Source organism: Poeciliopsis prolifica, unplaced genomic scaffold, assembly GCF_027474105.1.
Source record: "Poeciliopsis prolifica strain line A6 unplaced genomic scaffold, Auburn_PproV2 SCAFFOLD015, whole genome shotgun sequence".
In the NCBI taxonomy this organism is placed as follows: domain Eukaryota; kingdom Metazoa; phylum Chordata; class Actinopteri; order Cyprinodontiformes; family Poeciliidae; genus Poeciliopsis; species Poeciliopsis prolifica.
Genome location: NW_026562390.1, coordinates 5,967,501 through 5,987,125, shown reverse-complemented (window position 1 = coordinate 5,987,125; position 19,625 = coordinate 5,967,501). Strand labels below are relative to the sequence as shown.

The 19,625-nt window shown below is 35.1% G+C and overlaps 1 protein-coding gene across 1 annotated transcript in view; it reads left to right on the top strand.

Annotated features, from left to right (window-relative positions):
- Nucleotides 1-596: 596 nt before the first annotated feature.
- Nucleotides 597-19,625, top strand: part of LOC129366450 (RIMS-binding protein 2-like) — a 65,760-nt gene continuing 46,731 nt past the window's right edge. Inside the window, 4 exon segments of the mRNA XM_055040294.1 lie at nt 597-638; nt 2,904-2,940; nt 3,643-3,789; nt 12,532-12,678. Coding sequence (XP_054896269.1) covers nt 3,649-3,789; nt 12,532-12,678 — 288 coding nt within the window. The 5' untranslated portion in view covers nt 597-638; nt 2,904-2,940; nt 3,643-3,648.

Genomic DNA, 19,625 nt, shown 5'->3' with positions numbered 1-19,625 from the left:
CATAAAGAACCAATGATATCATCAATAAACGGAAGTTTTACAAATTAAACATTAAGAAGTAAAAATTTAAGAGAAAATACTAATAGAACACAATTAAAAGGGTAAGATAACTTGATCTAAGTGGAACTAAGAAGAGAAATTCAAAATTTATTTGGTTGCAGACAAAATACAAAGACAATAGTTGCTATAATACCTGCTATATTGTTAAGGACATTTTACTTAAATTTAGAACACCATAAAGATGCAGCACTTTGTAAAGGTTTTTCAAAATACTTTGTCACAGGCGAGAGGTTGGCTTTGTGAATTAGTCATTGTGAGTCCTCTTCAGTGTTCTTTTGTTAAGTGGACCATATGGACACACAGTGGGCAGTCCAGAGTAAAAGGACACAGTAAGGGAAAATCCTGAATCATAATTCAATTCTTCTAGAGAGACCAAAATGCGCCAACAGACACCAATGCACTCAAAAACACAACTGCAATCAAGGAGGCTGCAAAGTCTGTTGTGAATGTTTGCTTAGGCATTTTTCCTTTTCTTTGTTATTTAAGAAGGAGGATGGACAATGCTGAGGACAAAGACAAGAGAATCACTAAATGACATCATCCTCTAGAGAAGAGAAATTGAGGACTGTTTTGAGTAGGTAAGAACTTTGAATGAATGAATTCAAAGGATTATTCCCTTGAATTCTTTGAAAGAGTGAAATGAATTGTTATATTCTGCCCGGATGTTTGATTGTATAATCCTTTTCCATTTGTGAACAGGCCAGTTCTTTGACCTGACCAAATACTAAAACGTGTTTTTTTCAGCATGGCCTTCCAAGTTATGCGCTTTAAAGATCATTCAGGGGACAGAGCCGTTTTGTTTGTATATGTCCTAGAAACTGTCTTGTAAACTCAACGCAACCATTTCAGTTTCCAACAAGCAGTTTTTCGACTTACCATGTTTTTATTCTGTCTGAAAAAAAGAGTCTAAGCTGAAATGAGACTGATTACCTACTGACAATGTGATTCTCAGTAGTACATAACTTATTTTTGATAGGATGTGCATCATGTCATTTGGATATGTCAAGAATGAAAAAGAGCAAAGAGTCAAGACTGAATAAAATGATTTACAGCAAATTGACTATATGGGTGACATTTATATAGGAAAAAATACTCTTTAAAAGATGATTAATTCTTTGGATTTTTAAAATTCTTCCATGCTTTATTTTCAGCTCTATATTAATCAAAGTTGTTGGTCATAAAATGCATTTTATGTCAACCAAACTGCACTTTGGTTGACATAAATGCATTTATGTCATTGCATTAGCAATGTCCTTTTAAGACTTTGCTTTACAGGAATATATATATATATATATATATATATATATATATATATATATATATATATATATATATATATATATATATATATATATATATATATTATATATATATATATATATATATATGTATATATTTGAAGAAATATTATGTAAAAAGAAGAAGACGGACCCTTTTTGGACTCAGTCTGTTCCAATAAATGAGACCCAAATTTTCACATCTCAGTAAAGTACTGCATTAAAAAGTGACAGTATTGGCTGGCTCATATGAAATAGTGACTAAAATAATCACTTTTTCAAATATTTGGAAAAGTTCATCCTTATGTTAAATAAAATAAAAAAAAAAGAGCCAGGTTTGTATTTTGATATAATGGGAGCTTTTTCCACTCATTTTTTATACATTTGTAATGAAAACACTGGCATCACTGAACTAACAGAGGTCTTGACAGATTTGGACTTCACTGCATGACACTGTAGGACCCATAAGCTTTATGTTCCCTTGCTTTTGTGTTTGCCCTCCTCCTCCCAAATCCCCTGCAAGGAAATAAAAGCTGTCCAAAGGTGACAGAACAGAAAATCTGTTCAAGCATGTGGCTGAGACAATAAAGTGCTCAGAGAGAGAGAGGAAATTGAATTATTTATTTGTTTACCAACATTTCATTATTTAACAGTTCCGTTAAATGATGCTCTGTTGATGATCTTACTATCAATTTCATCAGTTTTAGTGATGGAAAAAAAAAATTAACTCCTTAAACCAGTTGCAAAATTCTACAGATTTTTTTTTTGTAGAATTTTAATTTTATATTCAGTTTGATTTTAAATGTAATCATACATTTGGATGACATTTTAGCTTTCTTTCTGTCATGTGCAACTATTCTACTATGTAGTTGCTATAACCCCATAACTCATGAGTGCAAGTGAGTGTTTGTTTGCGTAAAGGTACATCCAGGTCAACATAGACGGGGATTTACCACCTGCTGATTAAGGTTGATGCTCCTCCTGTCATCATGTTGTGATGAGTAATCCTCCTTATATAACTCAATAAAGCTCTCTCTTTGTCACTGAACACATCCACACACTTCCACTCCCAGTTCATCCAAATACATTCTGACAAACTCAGAATTTGAGGGAATAATGTTAAACTACAAGTGTGATTTAATATTGAGTCTACGGACGACTTTACTCTCGGGACAGATTTTTGGATCGAAGCATGTTTTATTTTTAAGTTATAGAAGAATGGTTGACTAAGGTAATGGAAGATGATGATGCTGCACAAGTCCCTCTTAAATTATTAGCAAGTTTTGTATGCCGTGCATTTATGATGTAGCTATTTCTTATTGTAGCTATGTTTAACATTGAGACTTCAATTGATGAATAAAGATATAAATAAACTTCCTATTGGTAAAGCTTGTAAATAGCCTGGTTTTGTTGTTCCCTTCTTTCCCTGTGGACATTGTCCACCTTTCCTCAGTCCAGACTTTTTATTTGCTTATTCCTATTTATGCATAAATGTAAATTAGTGTTGTTGCATTGATTTTTATTGTTGTTAACTTTGTCTTATCTCTTTTTTTTTTCTTTCCACAGAAAGTATTCCTGGTCCAGTTCTTCTGCGTTTAGCTGCGTATGTTTTCTGATCAAGTCATTAATGGGTCAAGTCATTAGCTTTCATTAGTGCAATCCCTTTTGTTTTACTTTCCAAAGAGCTGCTGCAGCCCTGAAGGCTGGTGTCTTCCATATTTTAGATGTGTCTCTGCTCCAACATTGCTCATTCAAACTGCTGAATGCAATCCACAGCATGTCATCAAGTTCTAATACAGCTCGCTATTGACCTATTTATTTGATACAGATGTGTATCAAATCAAATAAATAGAACTCTTTTAATTAGAACTCAATTTGACTGTATGATATTGGATGATTTTGAAGAGTTGCAAAATGAAAAGAACAATTTTGAAACCGATTTGAAACATTAGATTTTGAATGTATTCTACATGATGTTTGTAGATATGCTTCTTTTAAATCAGTTTAATAAATATTTACAGCACTTAGAGTGATAAAATTCTATCAAAGCTTTCAAAAACTTGAATGAGTCAAGAAAAATGTTAACAACATGACCATATATACATGCAACATTTTATCATATTTAGCTGTTATTTAGAGAAAAGGACATTTAATCTGGAATAATTGTCTCTTTCTAGAACCAAAAATTGACACAAACAGATGCAATTTTAAATAAAAATATATATTTTTCAAATTTTAAAAGCATGTGTATGTCACTCTGGGATTCAGAGAATATATAATGTAATATTTATTAATTGTTTTCCAGTAGATAATGAGGGGTCAAACAACCAGCATTAAGATGGAAGATCTACTGAAGGAATCTCAGATGGAGTTACAGTGGATCCAAAGACAGCTTGCTATGATCGGGGCCAGAAACAGACACCACCAGCACCTCCTCCACATCAAGGGCAAGGTAACAATGTGCTGCACTCTACAAGCCTTTATCGCCTCCACTGCTATCCCAGCAAAGATAAAACTCAAAAGGTGAACAACAATATGAGTGAAGTGAATGTAGGAGCAATATAATACCAACTGTCATTTCAGCAACAAGGCCATTCAAAGTACTTTACATTATGAAAACATAAAACACCAACAAATAAGACAAAATAAATTAGATTGCAGTGGGGTGATTACAAGTAAAATTAATCAAAAGATAAATGTTTTTTTTTTGCCATGCTTTAAAAGGAATTTGGTGTCTCAGCATTTTTTGCAGTTTTCTGGAAGTTTTTTCCAGGTTAGTGAAGCATGAAAACTGAATTCTGCTTCTTCAAGTTTGTCTTTCAAGTTTCAGCAACAAGGCATTTCAAAGTGCTTTTGTCCTGGAAATGTTCTGCAGATGTTAGAAGGTTGAGTGGGAACTTGGTTTTATGTATCTTAGGTCTGGGTCCATTGCTACACCTAGATTTCAGGTCTGTTGCATAGTTTTTAGTTGTAATAATTTAAGCTATGTACTGAATCTTGATCTATGACTTTATTTGTTTTGATGAAGCTACTCAGCAGTTAAATAGGTTTATTGTCATCTGTTTACATTGTATTGTATCATCTTGAAACATCTGGTGACTCACCTCATTATCCATTATAATCTGAGCTAACAGGTGAAGTCAGTTATTATTTTTTTATTTGATTTAAAAAAAATTTTTTTTGGTGGTTTTTAACTATGCTTTAATGCCTTCGTCTGCTACCCCACCCGTCTTTTAAACAGGTATGATCCCAATAAGGTATGATCCCAATACAAACCAACAGGCAACAGGCCCAGAAGAGGACGGCATGTCTTTAAATGCTCACTTTAGTATGTAAAATCCAGGCTGAGAGAAAAGGGGGGGGAAAAAAGGTCAGGCTGTGATGTGGCGTAAAGGCAGCAGATTGTTCACGTAGTTAAATGACACTTTGCCTTCAGCAGTCTGCATATTTAAAGGGGTCATTGCCTATTTCTGCCCAATCCAGTTTCCATCTGTTCCAGAGCCCCTGTCTCACAGGGCCTCGTGTCAGGCCTGGAAACCAATTTGCAGCAAGTAATGCGTCCGCCATAAAGATAGGAACAGACAGCAAGCAAGTGTTGCTGCGCAACAGAGTAGAAGAGAGCGTTCGCTCTGCTTCCTCTCCTTGCTGACGCAGTCATGGTGTCTTTTCCTTTCAGCCCTGCCCTCTGTCCTGCGCTCTGTCCTCATGTTAGCCAGAGAGCAGCTATGGACAGAACACACAAAGAGTTTTCTGCTGATGTAACCTCACTAAAACCAGCACACTGTTTTAATTTTAGCCCTCTTAGGGATTTAGGGGAAGTGAGGAAGGCAGTGGGATGCTTATTTGTGGGCTATGTTCTGGAACATGAAGACCAAGACTCTGAAATGAGATCAGGATGTGGAATTTTATATATGTTTAGTACAGTAGCTTCTTTTTATTTGTCTGTTGACTAAATAGAAACTTGCTGCAGGCTAAGTTGAGTGCCTTAAACCCCACTTAAACTGTGACTTAAATTTAGGTTTAAATTCGGGTAACACGTAAAAAAAAAAAAAAAATACAAATTGCATAGAAAGATATTATGAGATTTAAATAAAAATAAAAAATTCTAAGATGAAGTTTGTGGTTTCATCTTAGAACCACAAACTTCATTGCAGTGATTGGGGTGTTACGTGATAGAAGAACTCAAAGAAGGGCATAATAGTGAAGTGGGAGGAAAATGATATATTGTTTTCAAAATAGTTTACAAATAACCTGGAAGGATGTATATTTACTTTGAGTCCCTCCTATTTTGATATCCTTACATAAAGTCAAGTGTCTTTGAATTAGAAACTGGAGTCCAACTGTGTATAACTAAGAACTGCATAGAGATTTCCAGAGAACATTAGTGAACATAGAGTATTATAAAAAAACAGAGCATTCTATAAATCTGGCTCTCGTGGACGATTTGCAATAGAAGAATCCATTATTGAAAGAACATCATGAGATGTTCCCATTTGTAGTTTTTGTAGAAAACATGTAGGCGGGTGCAGCAACTTTGGAAGAAGATTTTTTGGTAATATGACAACAGAATTGAATTTTCTGGCCCAAATGTCCAATCCATCGAGGTTGATCTTCATGCAGATAAGTGACACTAAGTATACATCCAATAATGGAATGCTTATATATCACTTAAAATGTGATGTTCACAGATGCTCTCCATCTAATCAAACAGCCTGATCTCATTTGACACATTTTATTCTGTAAATATGCTAAGCTGTTTAAGGTGGACCTGAAAAGACCTACAGCAGTAATTGCAGTGACCAGTGGTTCTGACTCAGAGGGACTGAAAATAAATCCATTCACACTTTTCAGATTTATTTTTGTAAGATATTTTCAGAGCCATGTGCTATTTTTCTTCCACAACACAACTATGCACTACTTTTTGCTGTTTTATCACATAAAATCAATTCAACAGGCATGAATTCTTTTGCATGTTGCATGTTTGGCAGCTACATAAAGCGAGGGAGAAATGGCTGTCTGTGATGTAATGATTCAAACATCATTGCTCAGCAGATTTACACATCCTGTTTAAATGAAAGCAGCCATGTGTGATGCTGTTTTTGGTCAGCTGAACAGCGAGTACACATGTGGGAGCAGGAGATAGAGAAAAAGTCAGGGTTTACAGCACAGCTGAGCGATGAAGCCTCAGCTAATACGTTCACAGACCAGACTTTGTGTGAAAGCACCAGCCAGGTAACAGTTTTGGGGGATTTGTATTTGAGTGACACATCCAGCCAGGTCCAGCTGAATGCAGCAACTGAAACACTCACACAGAGGTGTTTCGTCTGCCTTTGACTGCTTTTGAGGTAGGAACTTTGTTACTGCTGTCAATTCAACTAGTTGTATAGCAACAGTTTGTCTTTATATTTTTGTTTGTCTTCTAATTCCTATGTACTTTTATTAGGTATGCAACTGCTGTGTTCTTGGGAAGTAGAAATATTCATACATTTTTATTCTAACAAAAAAAACTATGCATGAGTATGCTGACAGAATAATAATAATCTCTAATAACTACAGCCTCGTTTGGAGCTTGAAACTTCTTTTAAGATTTGAGGTTGCACATTCCAAGTTGGCAAATCAGCAGTCCTCATGCAATTGCAACACTCAGACACCAGAGGGAGTTATTACAATTCAAAATAAGTTAGCTTTGTGCAATCTTGCTCTTTTAAATTGAAATATCCTTTAAAATTTCACATATTCTACATAAACGTCCAGGGAAACTGTTTTATTACTTAGAGTTTTAAATATAAAAATATTAATTAATTAAAAAACATAAATCTGTTTTGATTTATCAAATTGGATCACTTTAATTTGAGGAGTCAGCGCTTTAATAAAAAGCCCACGTAGGTACCATTACTTTCTTACCACAGGCTCCACAGTTCCAGTCTGTTTTGAATAAATAATGTATTCCCTGATTCTCCATCGTTGGTGTTACTGTTTTTCTGCACTGCTTGCTGTGTTTTTCATGTGAGTAGGCTTCTAGTTCGACTAAAAAAGTAGTGACTCCCAGCTCGATGCCTGACTTTGTTCTTGTACGCCCCTGACCGCTGATGTGCATCTCAGAGGTCTCTCTGAAATGCCACTGAAGTAAGTAAAGCAGTAATCATGTCCTTGCATCAGCTGTTTTGGTTGCTGACTTTCCTGTGTGCAGTGCACACACTGCATCTCTTCTGGTGATTGCACATCTTTTGCTCAGCTTTGACATTTAGGGTTGGTAAACACAAGAACAATGTCCTCACAGAAAGACTTGATGGTAAAAAAAACCTAACTTGTATAATTTCACATTGGGTGCATTGAACTTTACAAAGAAGAACAGCATAAAATATCAACAAACAATACTAAGTTGAGGTCATGAGCGTTTCATAGTAGAAAAAGTCTGATGCTGATATAATTCTAGAATATTTTACCTATATCATTTGGGTAAATTAACTATTTCCGACTTAATTTTCACAATTGTTTCCACACACACAAATTCTTCTTATAAAACATAACCCATTCAGTCCAGTCATAACCTACTGTTCACTATGGCTATCCATTAATTTAAGACTACTTATATTCAATGATAAAGGAACATAACTTAATGTCCCAGTCCCATATGACATTAAAGTAAAGGCAAATTCAATGTCACACAGCAGCATGGATTATGTCCCAAATGGAGTTTCTGCAGGGCAGCCTCAATAGGAGACACCAACACAAGGTTCAAAAAAGCTACTTCAGTTCTTAAAAAGTGTTCAAATAATGATGTCTAACCATGCTTTTAATCTCTGGAGAAGAGAGCAATTTAATTGCACTTAAGCAACAACAGTAATTTTGTTTTTAGAAAAATACTTTTCTTGGGGAAATAGTGTTCCCTAAGAAGGCTATTTCTTAGGGAACACTAAAAAAATAGTGTTGCCTTCTTTAGCTCAAATACTTTTAATAAAGTCATTTCTGCAGGCATTCACCGCCCTTTGATTTTGGTTTAAGTGGTCTCACATTTTCTTGAAGCACCTTCCAATACACATTCATGATGCATTTTTCAATTTTGAGCTGTCCATAACCTGTATCCAGCCATCCAAAACCATAATATGTCCAACAAATCAATTAAACAGCTGCAGCTGATCCAGAACGCTGCTGCTCGCGTTCTCACTAAAACCAGGAAGATAGAGCACATAACACCAGTTTTAAAGTCCCTCCACTGGCTCTCTGTAGCTCAAAGAATAGATTTTAAAATACTGTCGTTAGTTTACAAATCACTGAACAGTTTAGCACCACAATACATTAAAGATCTGCTGTTGTTGTATCAACCTTCCTTTAAATTTTTCTGTAAGACTCAGTAGTTGGTACAATATCCTCAAACAGCGGTTTAGGTCATACAGTAATAAACTCATAATAGCATTATTTAGTTTTTGCTGACTTATCAGCTTATTTATTATTAGCTCATTTATTTATCCAATAAACAAAATCTACTATTCTTCACCATCCACAAGGTGCAGTTTTGGATTTAAATCAACTCACTTTGGAGGCCATTGAAGTTGTCATGTTCAAGAGCCAATTTGAAATGAACAGATGTTTTCAGCATGGGGTATTAAACAATCTGAAGAACCAATCAGACGATGTGTACACTGGTCTTAGAGGGACAGATGTGTCACATTTTTCACATTGTGAGAAGTTACAAAATATTGGATATTAGTAGTTGATGTTTTTATTAAAGATTCTGGCTTCCATAACTGTGGAGGTTCCTCCATCTTCTCAGTGTTAAGTGTTCTTTTCTTTAGTGTTAGTATTTAGTTAATGTTTTATATTGATAATATTTATATTGGTTATATCACTTTTTCTTTGGTGGGTTTTGGTATTAAGTTGTTTACTAGATTGGGTGCACACATTTTAGTAAACGCTTGGTTTATTTAGAATATTAATTATTTTGTTTTTGGTTGAGTTGAAGGACTGGCTGGGAGGAGTTGATTGTCTCAAACCAGTAATTGGAACCAACCATCAGGCTGCGGGAAGCAGGGAATTTGATGTGGAAGATTCCTCCTCTCGCCCTATTGACATCTTCCTCTCACTCTATTGTTATAATATTTATGGTGTTAGGTTGTTTTGTTTTATAGTTGTGTTAAAGTAAAATGTTGTGATTTGAATTTATTTATGTTTATGTATTGGTTGTTTTTGTTTGCTCCCCCACCCCTCCTTGTGTGTGTGTGTGTGTGTGTAGGCTAGCCTTTGTATATAAATTCCCCTGTGTGTTCATTGAGAAGAGTCAGTTAGTTTTGTTTGAGTTGGTATGCTTTAGTTGATTATTTTTTGGGCCCATTTTTCTTATATTTCTTTTTGAAATTTGTTGTAAAAAAAATCTTTCAACTCTTTGAAAAATTAAATAGTTATTTTTTTTATGCCTTTGTCCTTGAGTTTGCTGGTCGGACCATCACAATAACAAACTTGTGGACAAATTAGTAAAAAAAAAAAATAAACAAAAAAAACCATATATATATATATATATATATATATATATATATATATATATATATATATATATATATATATATATACATATATATATATATATATATTATATATATATATATATATATATATATATATATATATATATATATATATATATATATATATATATATTAAGCATGCCTGCATAGAGTACTGTTCACTTTATTTATTTATCTCCCCTTTATATTACTTACAGTGAAACAAAAGCAATTTATGCAGTTTAAGGATCCCGTAGACCACATTTGTGTCATTGTCCTGTTCTGTGATGTAACTCCTGTCAGTGATTCAGCTTGCTCTCTACTCAAATGATGTGTCCTCAACTGGATGGCACATCTGTGTCTTCCCTGACACAGAGGAGTGGTTTCTGTCACAGTGTCGGCCGTCTCCATCCACAGGCCCTGAGCCATTGCTCTGAATCATGCTTGTCTTAGATGTGGTGGCTGCCACTGATTAGAGATGATGTGTTTGCTTCATAGTCCAGGCAGCCAGATGCTAAAATCCATTTGATTAGTGCCTTATTTTGCAAGGCGTAGGATCTGTTAGCTTGTCTTCTTGGCAAGGGGGCTGTATGAGCAGGTGGACATTGCTGTCTTTCTGTCTGTTTAAGAGGTCCATCATCTCGGCTGTAGAATCTTGCTTGTCAGGAAGAACATCTTTTCTATTTTTTTTTTTTTTTTTTTTTTTATGAGAAAGCAAGTCTGGCTAATTGTCAGTAATGGATGTTATTAGCTCAGCAGTGTGCCAGAAATTGTGGCAGTATGTTAACTGATTCATTAGAGTAATGTTTAAACTTTGACTAAGTGGAGTTCAAAGAGAACAAAATGTTTCTTTTGTCTTCAGTAATAATCCTTTCTCTATATATCTTGCCAGTGCTTAGCTAGCTTAGTTAAACAGTCCAGATAGCAAGTAAGAGTAATCTCTCGTCAGATTTCAGATTAAGCTTCATGTTTAAGTTACACATTGCAATGGCTCTTTCAGGTGTACACTCTCATATAAAAATGTCAGCAAAGTAGAGGTGGTTCTTGTGTGAATGTCGCCTTACACCTCATCCTTCTGTGAGCAAACACACAACCTCACATGCCATGTTTGGGCAGAAAGTCATATTGCCTACATAAAAAACTTAACGGAAACACAAAATAATCTGTCAGGTGGAGATTTACTTTAAAAAACTGCAATAACCTGTTGGTACAACTGATGACACCCTTAAATTGAAGCTTTTTCACTAAATGTCAGCATTCGTCTTCCTTTTAAGAATTCTACCAGGAGAGACATTATTTGTCAAACCCACCTTATAAAGATTTCTATAAATTTCTACCTTCGTACTGTGAGGACATGCATTGTCCACAAATCCCTCCTGATGATGACACACATTTTCTGTTTGACTTTAGTCTGGACTCAAGATTCATTTTTTTTTTTAATGAAGTCATTCCTTTGTAGATTCAGACTTGTGATTGTACTCAGTATGAAGGGGATGTGTACTTCTAACAACCAGGTTATTGTATCCTCTTATGCTGCCAGATATTTGTGTTTCAGTTGATTTGTGAAGAATTTGTCACACTAAAGGTGAAAGAAGTTAAGCAATGATTAATCATACTCAATTTGGTTTTAGTCTCAAAATTCTAATTTGTAACAGAGTGGGCACACTTTATAGAGCAACTGCAGGCCAACAAAAGTAACTTTGCTGCAGCAAAGCTTTAAATCCATAATTAGCACAAAGATTATGGCTATTTCTTCAGCCAGAGTGCTCCATCATAGGTTTTCTTCCAACTATCTTGAGTTGGACTTGTTTATACCTCATTCAAATCGATCCATAACTCCTTTTCCATCTGTAGTTCTGATGGCCTCAAAGAGATGAGAAAATTTATGCAGTTATAGCCTTTGGCCTAATTAGGCTCCAAATACTACGTTCTAGTAAGTTGTTCAGATTTTTTTTTTTGATGTGCAAAAGGACCATCCACAATTATTTGGAGAAGGTGGCAACCTGCTTTTTAAAGTTATGATTTTGTATTTCTACACAGGACTCAAGTGTGTTTGAATTTAGCTTAGAGAATTTTTTTTTTTCTTTTAATGATGTTTCTAAGCAGAAAAAGATGTTTCTAAATCCAATTGAGGTTCAAAACTTGAACTTGACTGCAGCAGCAAATGCATTTTATGTTTGGTAATCCTTTTCCTTATAATCGCTCCACAGGATGGAACTGCTTTGCTGGAAGCAAAACTGAAAATAACATTTTCCCCCCTTTCCTCAAATGTGTAGCTAAATGCCTATTTGGTCATCAGCTAATGCTCAGATTGCTTTCCTTTTTTTCTGTTTGTCTTAGTATTTTGTAAATAACCAATTTTGTTTGTTCAGTTTACCTACATTTTCTTCTAGTTTATTTTTACTAAGCAGTGGCTTACTTTTCAAATGACATTAAATATGGAGAAAATTCAGAAGATGAACAAAAACACACAAAACGCATCCAAAGTAAATGGGTGCTGCAAACTATATTTGCATGTGTTCTCCAGTGCTTTATCTATTTCAAAAATCGCAATAAAATTGTATCAATAACAGTCATCATGGGCTTTAATTCATTTTAAGCATTCCCAATATGTCTGTGTTGGAGTATACAATAGCCAATTAAAAGCCATTTGACTGTCGGAACTAATTCCTGTATTTCTTTGTTTCTTTCAGCATAAAAGTGAGTTTTCATCTCAGCAAGGTCTGGGACATGCTGCAGTCTACAATGTGAACCGCTTTCGAATCTTAGAGGAAAAAAACAGGGCACTAAAGCAGGAAGTGGTCGCACTCCGCCAAGAGAAGCAACATTATCGAAGAGTGGTATGTTTTTTCTTCTCAGTATACATAGACAATTTGGCCTGGCACTACTCATGTTAATTAAGATGTCCTATTAGGAAAAGTTACTAAAATACAATTTTACTAGCTAAAATCAAGGTTATAACATAACCTTGATTCAAACTTCTCTACAGCTTTCCATCTGACTTGTCTGATGTGTTACTTGTTCTTCATGTTGAAGCTTGCTTATAAATGTTCTCCTACAAAATTCCAAGACCTTCAAAAAACAGCTGTACCATTCCTGAGATGGATATACACACTGTTGGAGTGTGTAAAAGTAGGGTGAACATAAATGTAGAACACACTTTTCAGACTTTTATTTATAAAAAGCCAAACAACAAAACAATGTGTTCTGTTATTTCCCTCTACCTAATAATTATGTATTTGTTTGTTTTGGCTTATTACATAGATCCCCTGAAAATACATAAAAGTTTTTGTTTGACAAAATAGAAAATAGGAATGAAAACCTTTCCAAACACTGTACGTTTGCTCTGCTTTTGGGGCAGCTTTACTCACAGACTGCATCATTCTCATTTATGCAAAGCCAGACTCAGCTGTGGATCAGTTAGGCTGAGGGAAACTGATGTAGGAGCAACTTTATTCTAACATATTTTCCTAAGAAGATTTGGTCTGTGGGCTTTAACTTTTTGGAATGCATTTAAAGAAAATGACAAATATGTAGATATTGGCTGTTTTATGCTATTTTTTTTTAAAAATGTAGCAAAACACAAGTCTTCCTGCAGTTTGCTTTTTCTCATGATGTAAGCATGTTCTGAACAAGTGAAAGTGTTGGCCAAAGTGTCAGACCCATGCTTACATCATGAGAAAATGCAAACTCCATGCAGAAAGACTTGTGTTTTTGCTATCATTTTTAGGAAAAAAAAAAAACAAAACAAAACATATGCAAATACAATACACAATATGTCAAAATACCAATGCAGTTGATTGATTCAGAACAATCAGGAAGGTTTCTTCGTAAATCAAAGACTATCGCCCAAATGTGTTTGTCTAAATGCAGCCCAGTTCATCTGATCGCCTACACATTATACAGATGTTTTAAACCTTTAGACTTGTTGCATGGAAACAGTCTGAAATGGAAACGTACCTCAGGTGAGGAATGACCTTCTGTGTGTTGTGTGGCTCCTGCTAAAAGGCCACAGCTGTCTCCCTGGACACTATTTCTATGGCAACAATTATGCATTGCCAGCAGCTGGTTCGCTCAGATGATGGGCCTCATGATGAAACGGGCTGTCCTGGTGAAAAGAGGAGTCCCACATCCAATAAATAATCTCTAATAGTGTTGTCTTATTCAACCCCACAACCTGCATTTAGGCTCTTCTGATCAAAAAGGTATTGTCACACCAGGGTTAATAATAGCACAGAAAAATGTTAATTAGCCTATTTAGAACTCAGTTGGATACTAACACCACCCACAGAAATACAGTTTGCTTTCACTAACGAGCCAGTTTTTTTTTTCCACCTGTTTTAAAAGGAAATAATTTTGGCTTGGCTTTATATTCCCTTCTTGATTAAATTTATTCCTGAAAATGTTTTTTTTAGATGTTCTGTTATAACTTAATCATGCTCAGTCCATTGCCCACTCCATCTGTTGTCTTGTTACTAAAGCACACAAGCTTTTGGCTTTAGAAGAAGTGGTAAAAACAACAACAAAGTAAAACAAAAAAAAAAAAAAAAAACACCAAAACCCTGTTCTTGGTTTAAAAAAGGTCAGAAGTGTGTATTAACTTGCAGGTTAATTTAAATTCTGTATGACACAGATACATTAAAAGGTTTAATTTTGGATCTGCTTTCACTTCTTGTTTCCACTGCTGCCATATCATCAGTAAAATTTCAGTAGTTTAATGTATGTGCCTGCTATCCACTGCACACTGCCAGTCCTGTCTTTTTGCATCTCACTTTTCTGTGGTTGATTGTGCTCACTGACCTGGCCTGTGTTGCTTCATGTCTGTAATCACTAAAGCAGATGTGATGGACATCTGAGAGAGATCTAGTTGTGATTGAATTTAGATTATTTTTAGATATCAGATATATAAACAAGTTTCTTCCTCATCCACAGTTTTATAAAGTAAAGCAAATGTATTTATGATCTTGGAATGTCTCAAAATTTATCTAAATTATCACCACAAAAGTCAATATATCTTTATTAAGATTTCATTTGATAGAGCATTACATCTAGTCTGCATTCAGAGTAGCTGAGTCACTTCTTTGTTGAATTGACAAAATTAGAGAATACCTAATTTTGGCATTAATTCTGTTTTGGATTTATGATTCTTGATCAGATATTTCTCATATGAGATTTAATAAAATATATAATCAATAGTAAGAGACAAATTGATATGGCAGAAACAAGGGAGCAAACACAAATTTCTATACTAATTGATCTAAAAGTTGTTTCATGACAAGTAAATGCAGGGAAGATGTTTTCAAAGTTTTACATTATTAGTCATAGGATTGCTTTGACTTGAAGTTAGGTTGGATTTATATTTATATATAAAGAAAAACAGTTGTTAAACCTCATAATGCCTTATGTAGTGTCTCTTTGAGCTACGGTTTCTAAAAAGAAAAAATATATCAGGGAAAATTAGCTGAATTGTTAGTAATTTTCCAGAACAATAGACAATGATTACATAAGCACTAAGTGTTGGTTTAATTTCAAAATGCCAGTACATGGCATCTTTAAAGAGGCTGAATTCCATACCTTTAAAGCTAAAACTAAACATGTTGTATTACAAGGCAGACGTGCTAAAATGTGGCAGTGTCAAAATGTAGGGCCCTCTTGGATTAATTTTAAATCCTTTTAACCGGATTAAATCATTTTAAGGGGGCAGCTGCAATTTAACCACACTCGCACATACATGAAAAAATATGCATGAGTCACTGCATATAAGCTGATGTCAGTATGATATAATTACTCACTCTGACAAAGCAGTGTGGGCAGTGTGGTAGCAAGTGTGTGCCATGTTGTAGTTATTGACTAAAATCTGTGAAATTGTGAAGTTACACTTAGAAAAGAATAATTCCACTTCACAATTTGCCCTTGTGGTGTAACATGTTGTTTTAGAATGAAAACAAAAGTTTATATTGTGCTTTTTAGCTTTATAAATTGCCCCAAAATAAATTTTACTATATTGTAAATATGTAGATATAATATGACACTGTATAAACAGAAAGTTCTGTTATTTGGTAATGAACATGTGCTTTTAATAATAATAATAATAATAAGACATTATATAATTCCATCTGGTTTATAATGGTGAAAAATATTGCACTGATTTGTAAACTTAGAATCTACACCAGGTTCAAGTGTAATAAGGGTGCCATGTCATGACATTTGTCCTTTCACAGATTTCTTCTGTTTTTGTCTTTTGGTTCAGACAATCAAACTTTTTCTCACATCACATAAAATATCTTTTAGTAAATAAACTCAATTTATGGGAAGATTTGGATTTTTTAAGAATATGGTCTTTCATTTTTGACCCAATAGTGAACAGCCTGTTCAGTTTTAACAGTCTTTTCAATGTCTGCTCTATTTTTGATTTTTACTCATGTTTTTTCTTTTTGAAGCTCTGCTTACAACTAGATCACAGTAGAGCAGGTCCAGATATTTTACTATGTTATTCACTTCGATTATTTGTCCTACCAAGGTGAGTCTCTAATTAGTGCAGTGCAATCTTCCGCATACTCAGTCTGAGACAAATAAAGTTCTCACTGTCCCATTGCAACAATAGTTACAAAGCAGATATGGACATTTTTTGGCAGTATCTCCTATGATCAGCAAATAACATCTCTGAAAGTTGCAACTTTCCTGTTATTGAATCAAAAAGCTGTGATAACCTGATTTGGGCTGAGATTACATAAATTACACTCCAGTATCAAAACCTTAGAAAGGCAATGCTGGTTCAGCATGAGCCAATCAAGTGGAAAGTAGAGAGACACTCTGGCAGGATCTACATTCCACACTCTTAAAATTCAGAAATATGTCTTAATTTACATATCTATAGTTTCTTTATTGATGGTGTCTATTTATGCTCTATCTTTAGAATCGAAGGGTAAGAGGTTTTAGATGTTGCAAAACAAATTTTAAAAACTTGCCAGTTAAGTCAGAACAAGTTATGATTATCTACGTTGTTAAGTATGAATCTCAGTTAAAAGCCAAAATGTCATCTGTCAACAGCAATTTAAATGAATGGGGAAGACAAGAAAGAGAGCAGAAAATTTTAGCTCTACCTGGCAGTACACCTCCAACGTCCCATCTATTGCATTTAATAAAGTATTAGCACCCTTAAAGATTAGTTCTGCTTTTGTTTTTTGTTACACATGTGTAAATTTGGAAAACAAATTTCAAAGATAATTTGAGCAAATTCAAAATGCTATTTTAAATGATAATTTTATTAACATAGAATCTCACAGAGATTGCTACTAAGCCCACCCCAAACATTTATCAGGTTCTGGGGCAATTACTTTTCCTCATTGGGCCAGGTTGATTTGGTTAAGTTTTCTTTTTCTTTTACTGTAATAAATAAAATCATCACTTGAAAATTCTCTTTTTTATACATTATTGTTGTCTGACATAGCAATTTGTTTGATTATCTAAAACATTTAAGTGTGTCAAAAAAAAGAAGAGATAGAATAAGTCTGTAAGGAGACAAGTCCTTTTCATTACACTGTACACTGTCCAGATTTTCAGATCTCTTTGATACCTTTACATGTAGCTGAGGCTCTCTGATGTCACTGATGCTTGTGACAGTGGAGAGAGCTGATTAATTCAGTTGAGTGGATTTACGCAGCTTTCTATACATTGTTCGAAAGAGAAAGGAGGAAAGTGAGCAGAGGAGGGAGAAAGCTTGTAGAAGATGATTAAGGAAGGGTGTTAAGGGGGAGGGTCTTTGGGGGTGGGGAGATAGTGAAAGCAAAGAGAGGATAGGAAAGAGAGTGTGTGGAGAGGAGGCGGAGGAAAAGGAGGAGAGAGAGAGAGAACCCAGAGCTGCTGCTGCTGCTGCTGATGCTGCTGCTGCTGCAGCCGTTTGACAATTCCCCACCCATACAGAGCACGGAAGAAGGGAAGAGACTACAGCAAGGAGGAAGGAGGGAGCGACTCCTCAGTGAAGATGCTCCTGTGCTAGCCAGCACACACGGTAAATACAAACCTCTTTGGTGCTGCTGTTTGTCTCTGCATCATTGTGCTCTAGTGTGTTTGTCTTAGATCTAGCTCTGTTGAGTCCTAAATATAGTGCACAGGGTTAGCATAGCAAGCAGCTGGGGAAAACCTGTGTGTGCAGTAGCTGCAGGAGGAGACAGATGTGCACAGTGAGGTGGAAAGGAGAGGAGGATTTGCACATTTTGTCTTTTCTCTGGGCTAAATGAAGAGAAAGCAACATCCAGCTTTGCTGTTTCTTGACTGAAGCCGAGCCACCTGTTCGGAGATGTGTGGGTGTGTGCGGAGTGTGTGCGTGTGTGTGTTGGAGGGATGAGGGGTGGGGTTGTAGTGTATGAGTCAATTGGGTTAGTGTATTTTTTTGGCTAATGCTTGAGTCTGCTGAGATTTCTTATACACTGTAGATTAATGAAGCATTTTGTGAGTGACAATGAGCGATAATGTTTTTTCATCAGTAAAATCCTGATGCAAAAGCTGACATGATCATTTAGGGATGCAGAGAGAAAGACAAATGTTTGATGCTTACTCAAACAAATTGATGTAGTGTGTGTCTGTGTGTGCTTAGGTGTTATTGGTGCTGGTAACTTGAGCTTTTCCTGGTTTCTGACTACTAAAGGGTTGTCAGGTGCTGGTGTTGAACATTAACCCACTCAGTACTGTGGGTTAATGTTCCCACCCAGCCCTTTGGAGTTTTGTGTGTGGGGCTGCACATGACACTTCAGGTATACTCTGACCAGCTAAATCTTTCACATCCCAATAGAATGATGCAATCAATTCAAGTACAGTTTTCACATTTTGCTGAAACTGATTTAAAGGAGTGTTGACTCAGCTGCATGTCATTTTGAAGGATTGCATTGTTTGTATTTTGAAACATGTCGGTGTTTCGGCAAACAAAATGGAACATTTTTCTATGAGAACATTTTTCGTACTAGATGTCTTGTCGCTTCTTTTTAAAAATAAAAATGAGCTTTATGTCATAAAAGTCAATGGAGTCAAGCTTTGGTGTCTGTTAAGATTTATTTCTGTGAAAACTAAACACGTGATTGCTTCAAAACATAGAATTATAGACATTTTATCAAAAATCTATATTTTTCAGACTGTGGACCACTTTTTGCTCAGTCAATTGTAAAGCCAAACATGATTATTTTGTCTTTGAGAACAATCTGAGTCATTCAAGAGGATAGATTTGCTGATTTTAAGTCCCAGTCTGATATTTTGCTCAAATTTCTACCACATATGCTTGAAATTCACATAGCTTTACAGTATAGTGAATAAACACATCGTCTTAGCAGTATCACATAATCTACATTAATAGCCACCTATTAGTAATGTTATTCTGTTTAACTCAGCACATGACTTTTAGGATGTTAAAGTATCCTTTTTTTTTTCTTTACAATAACGGATATTTTGTTCCTACAGGGGTTTCAGTAGAGCAGATATCCTAGAGGCTGTTATGATATGAAGCTTGATATAAACAATCATCAAGCTTTATCATATTTTGCTCAGGCATCTCTGACTTGACATATAAAACCACAGTCCTCAATAAACTCTAAACAACAAACTTTGAACAATTTGTTGAACTGATAAGCTAAAGTTAGCATATTTACCCCATGTTTTTTATGACTTGTTGATAGTTTAGCACACAAAATATTTCAGTATGGTTTCAGTTCATCATCCGGAGACAAAACTGAAAAAAGTTGCCCACCTGCTTCTGAAACTTTCTGTTTTGCAGTTATGTTGTAAACTTTAACAACTG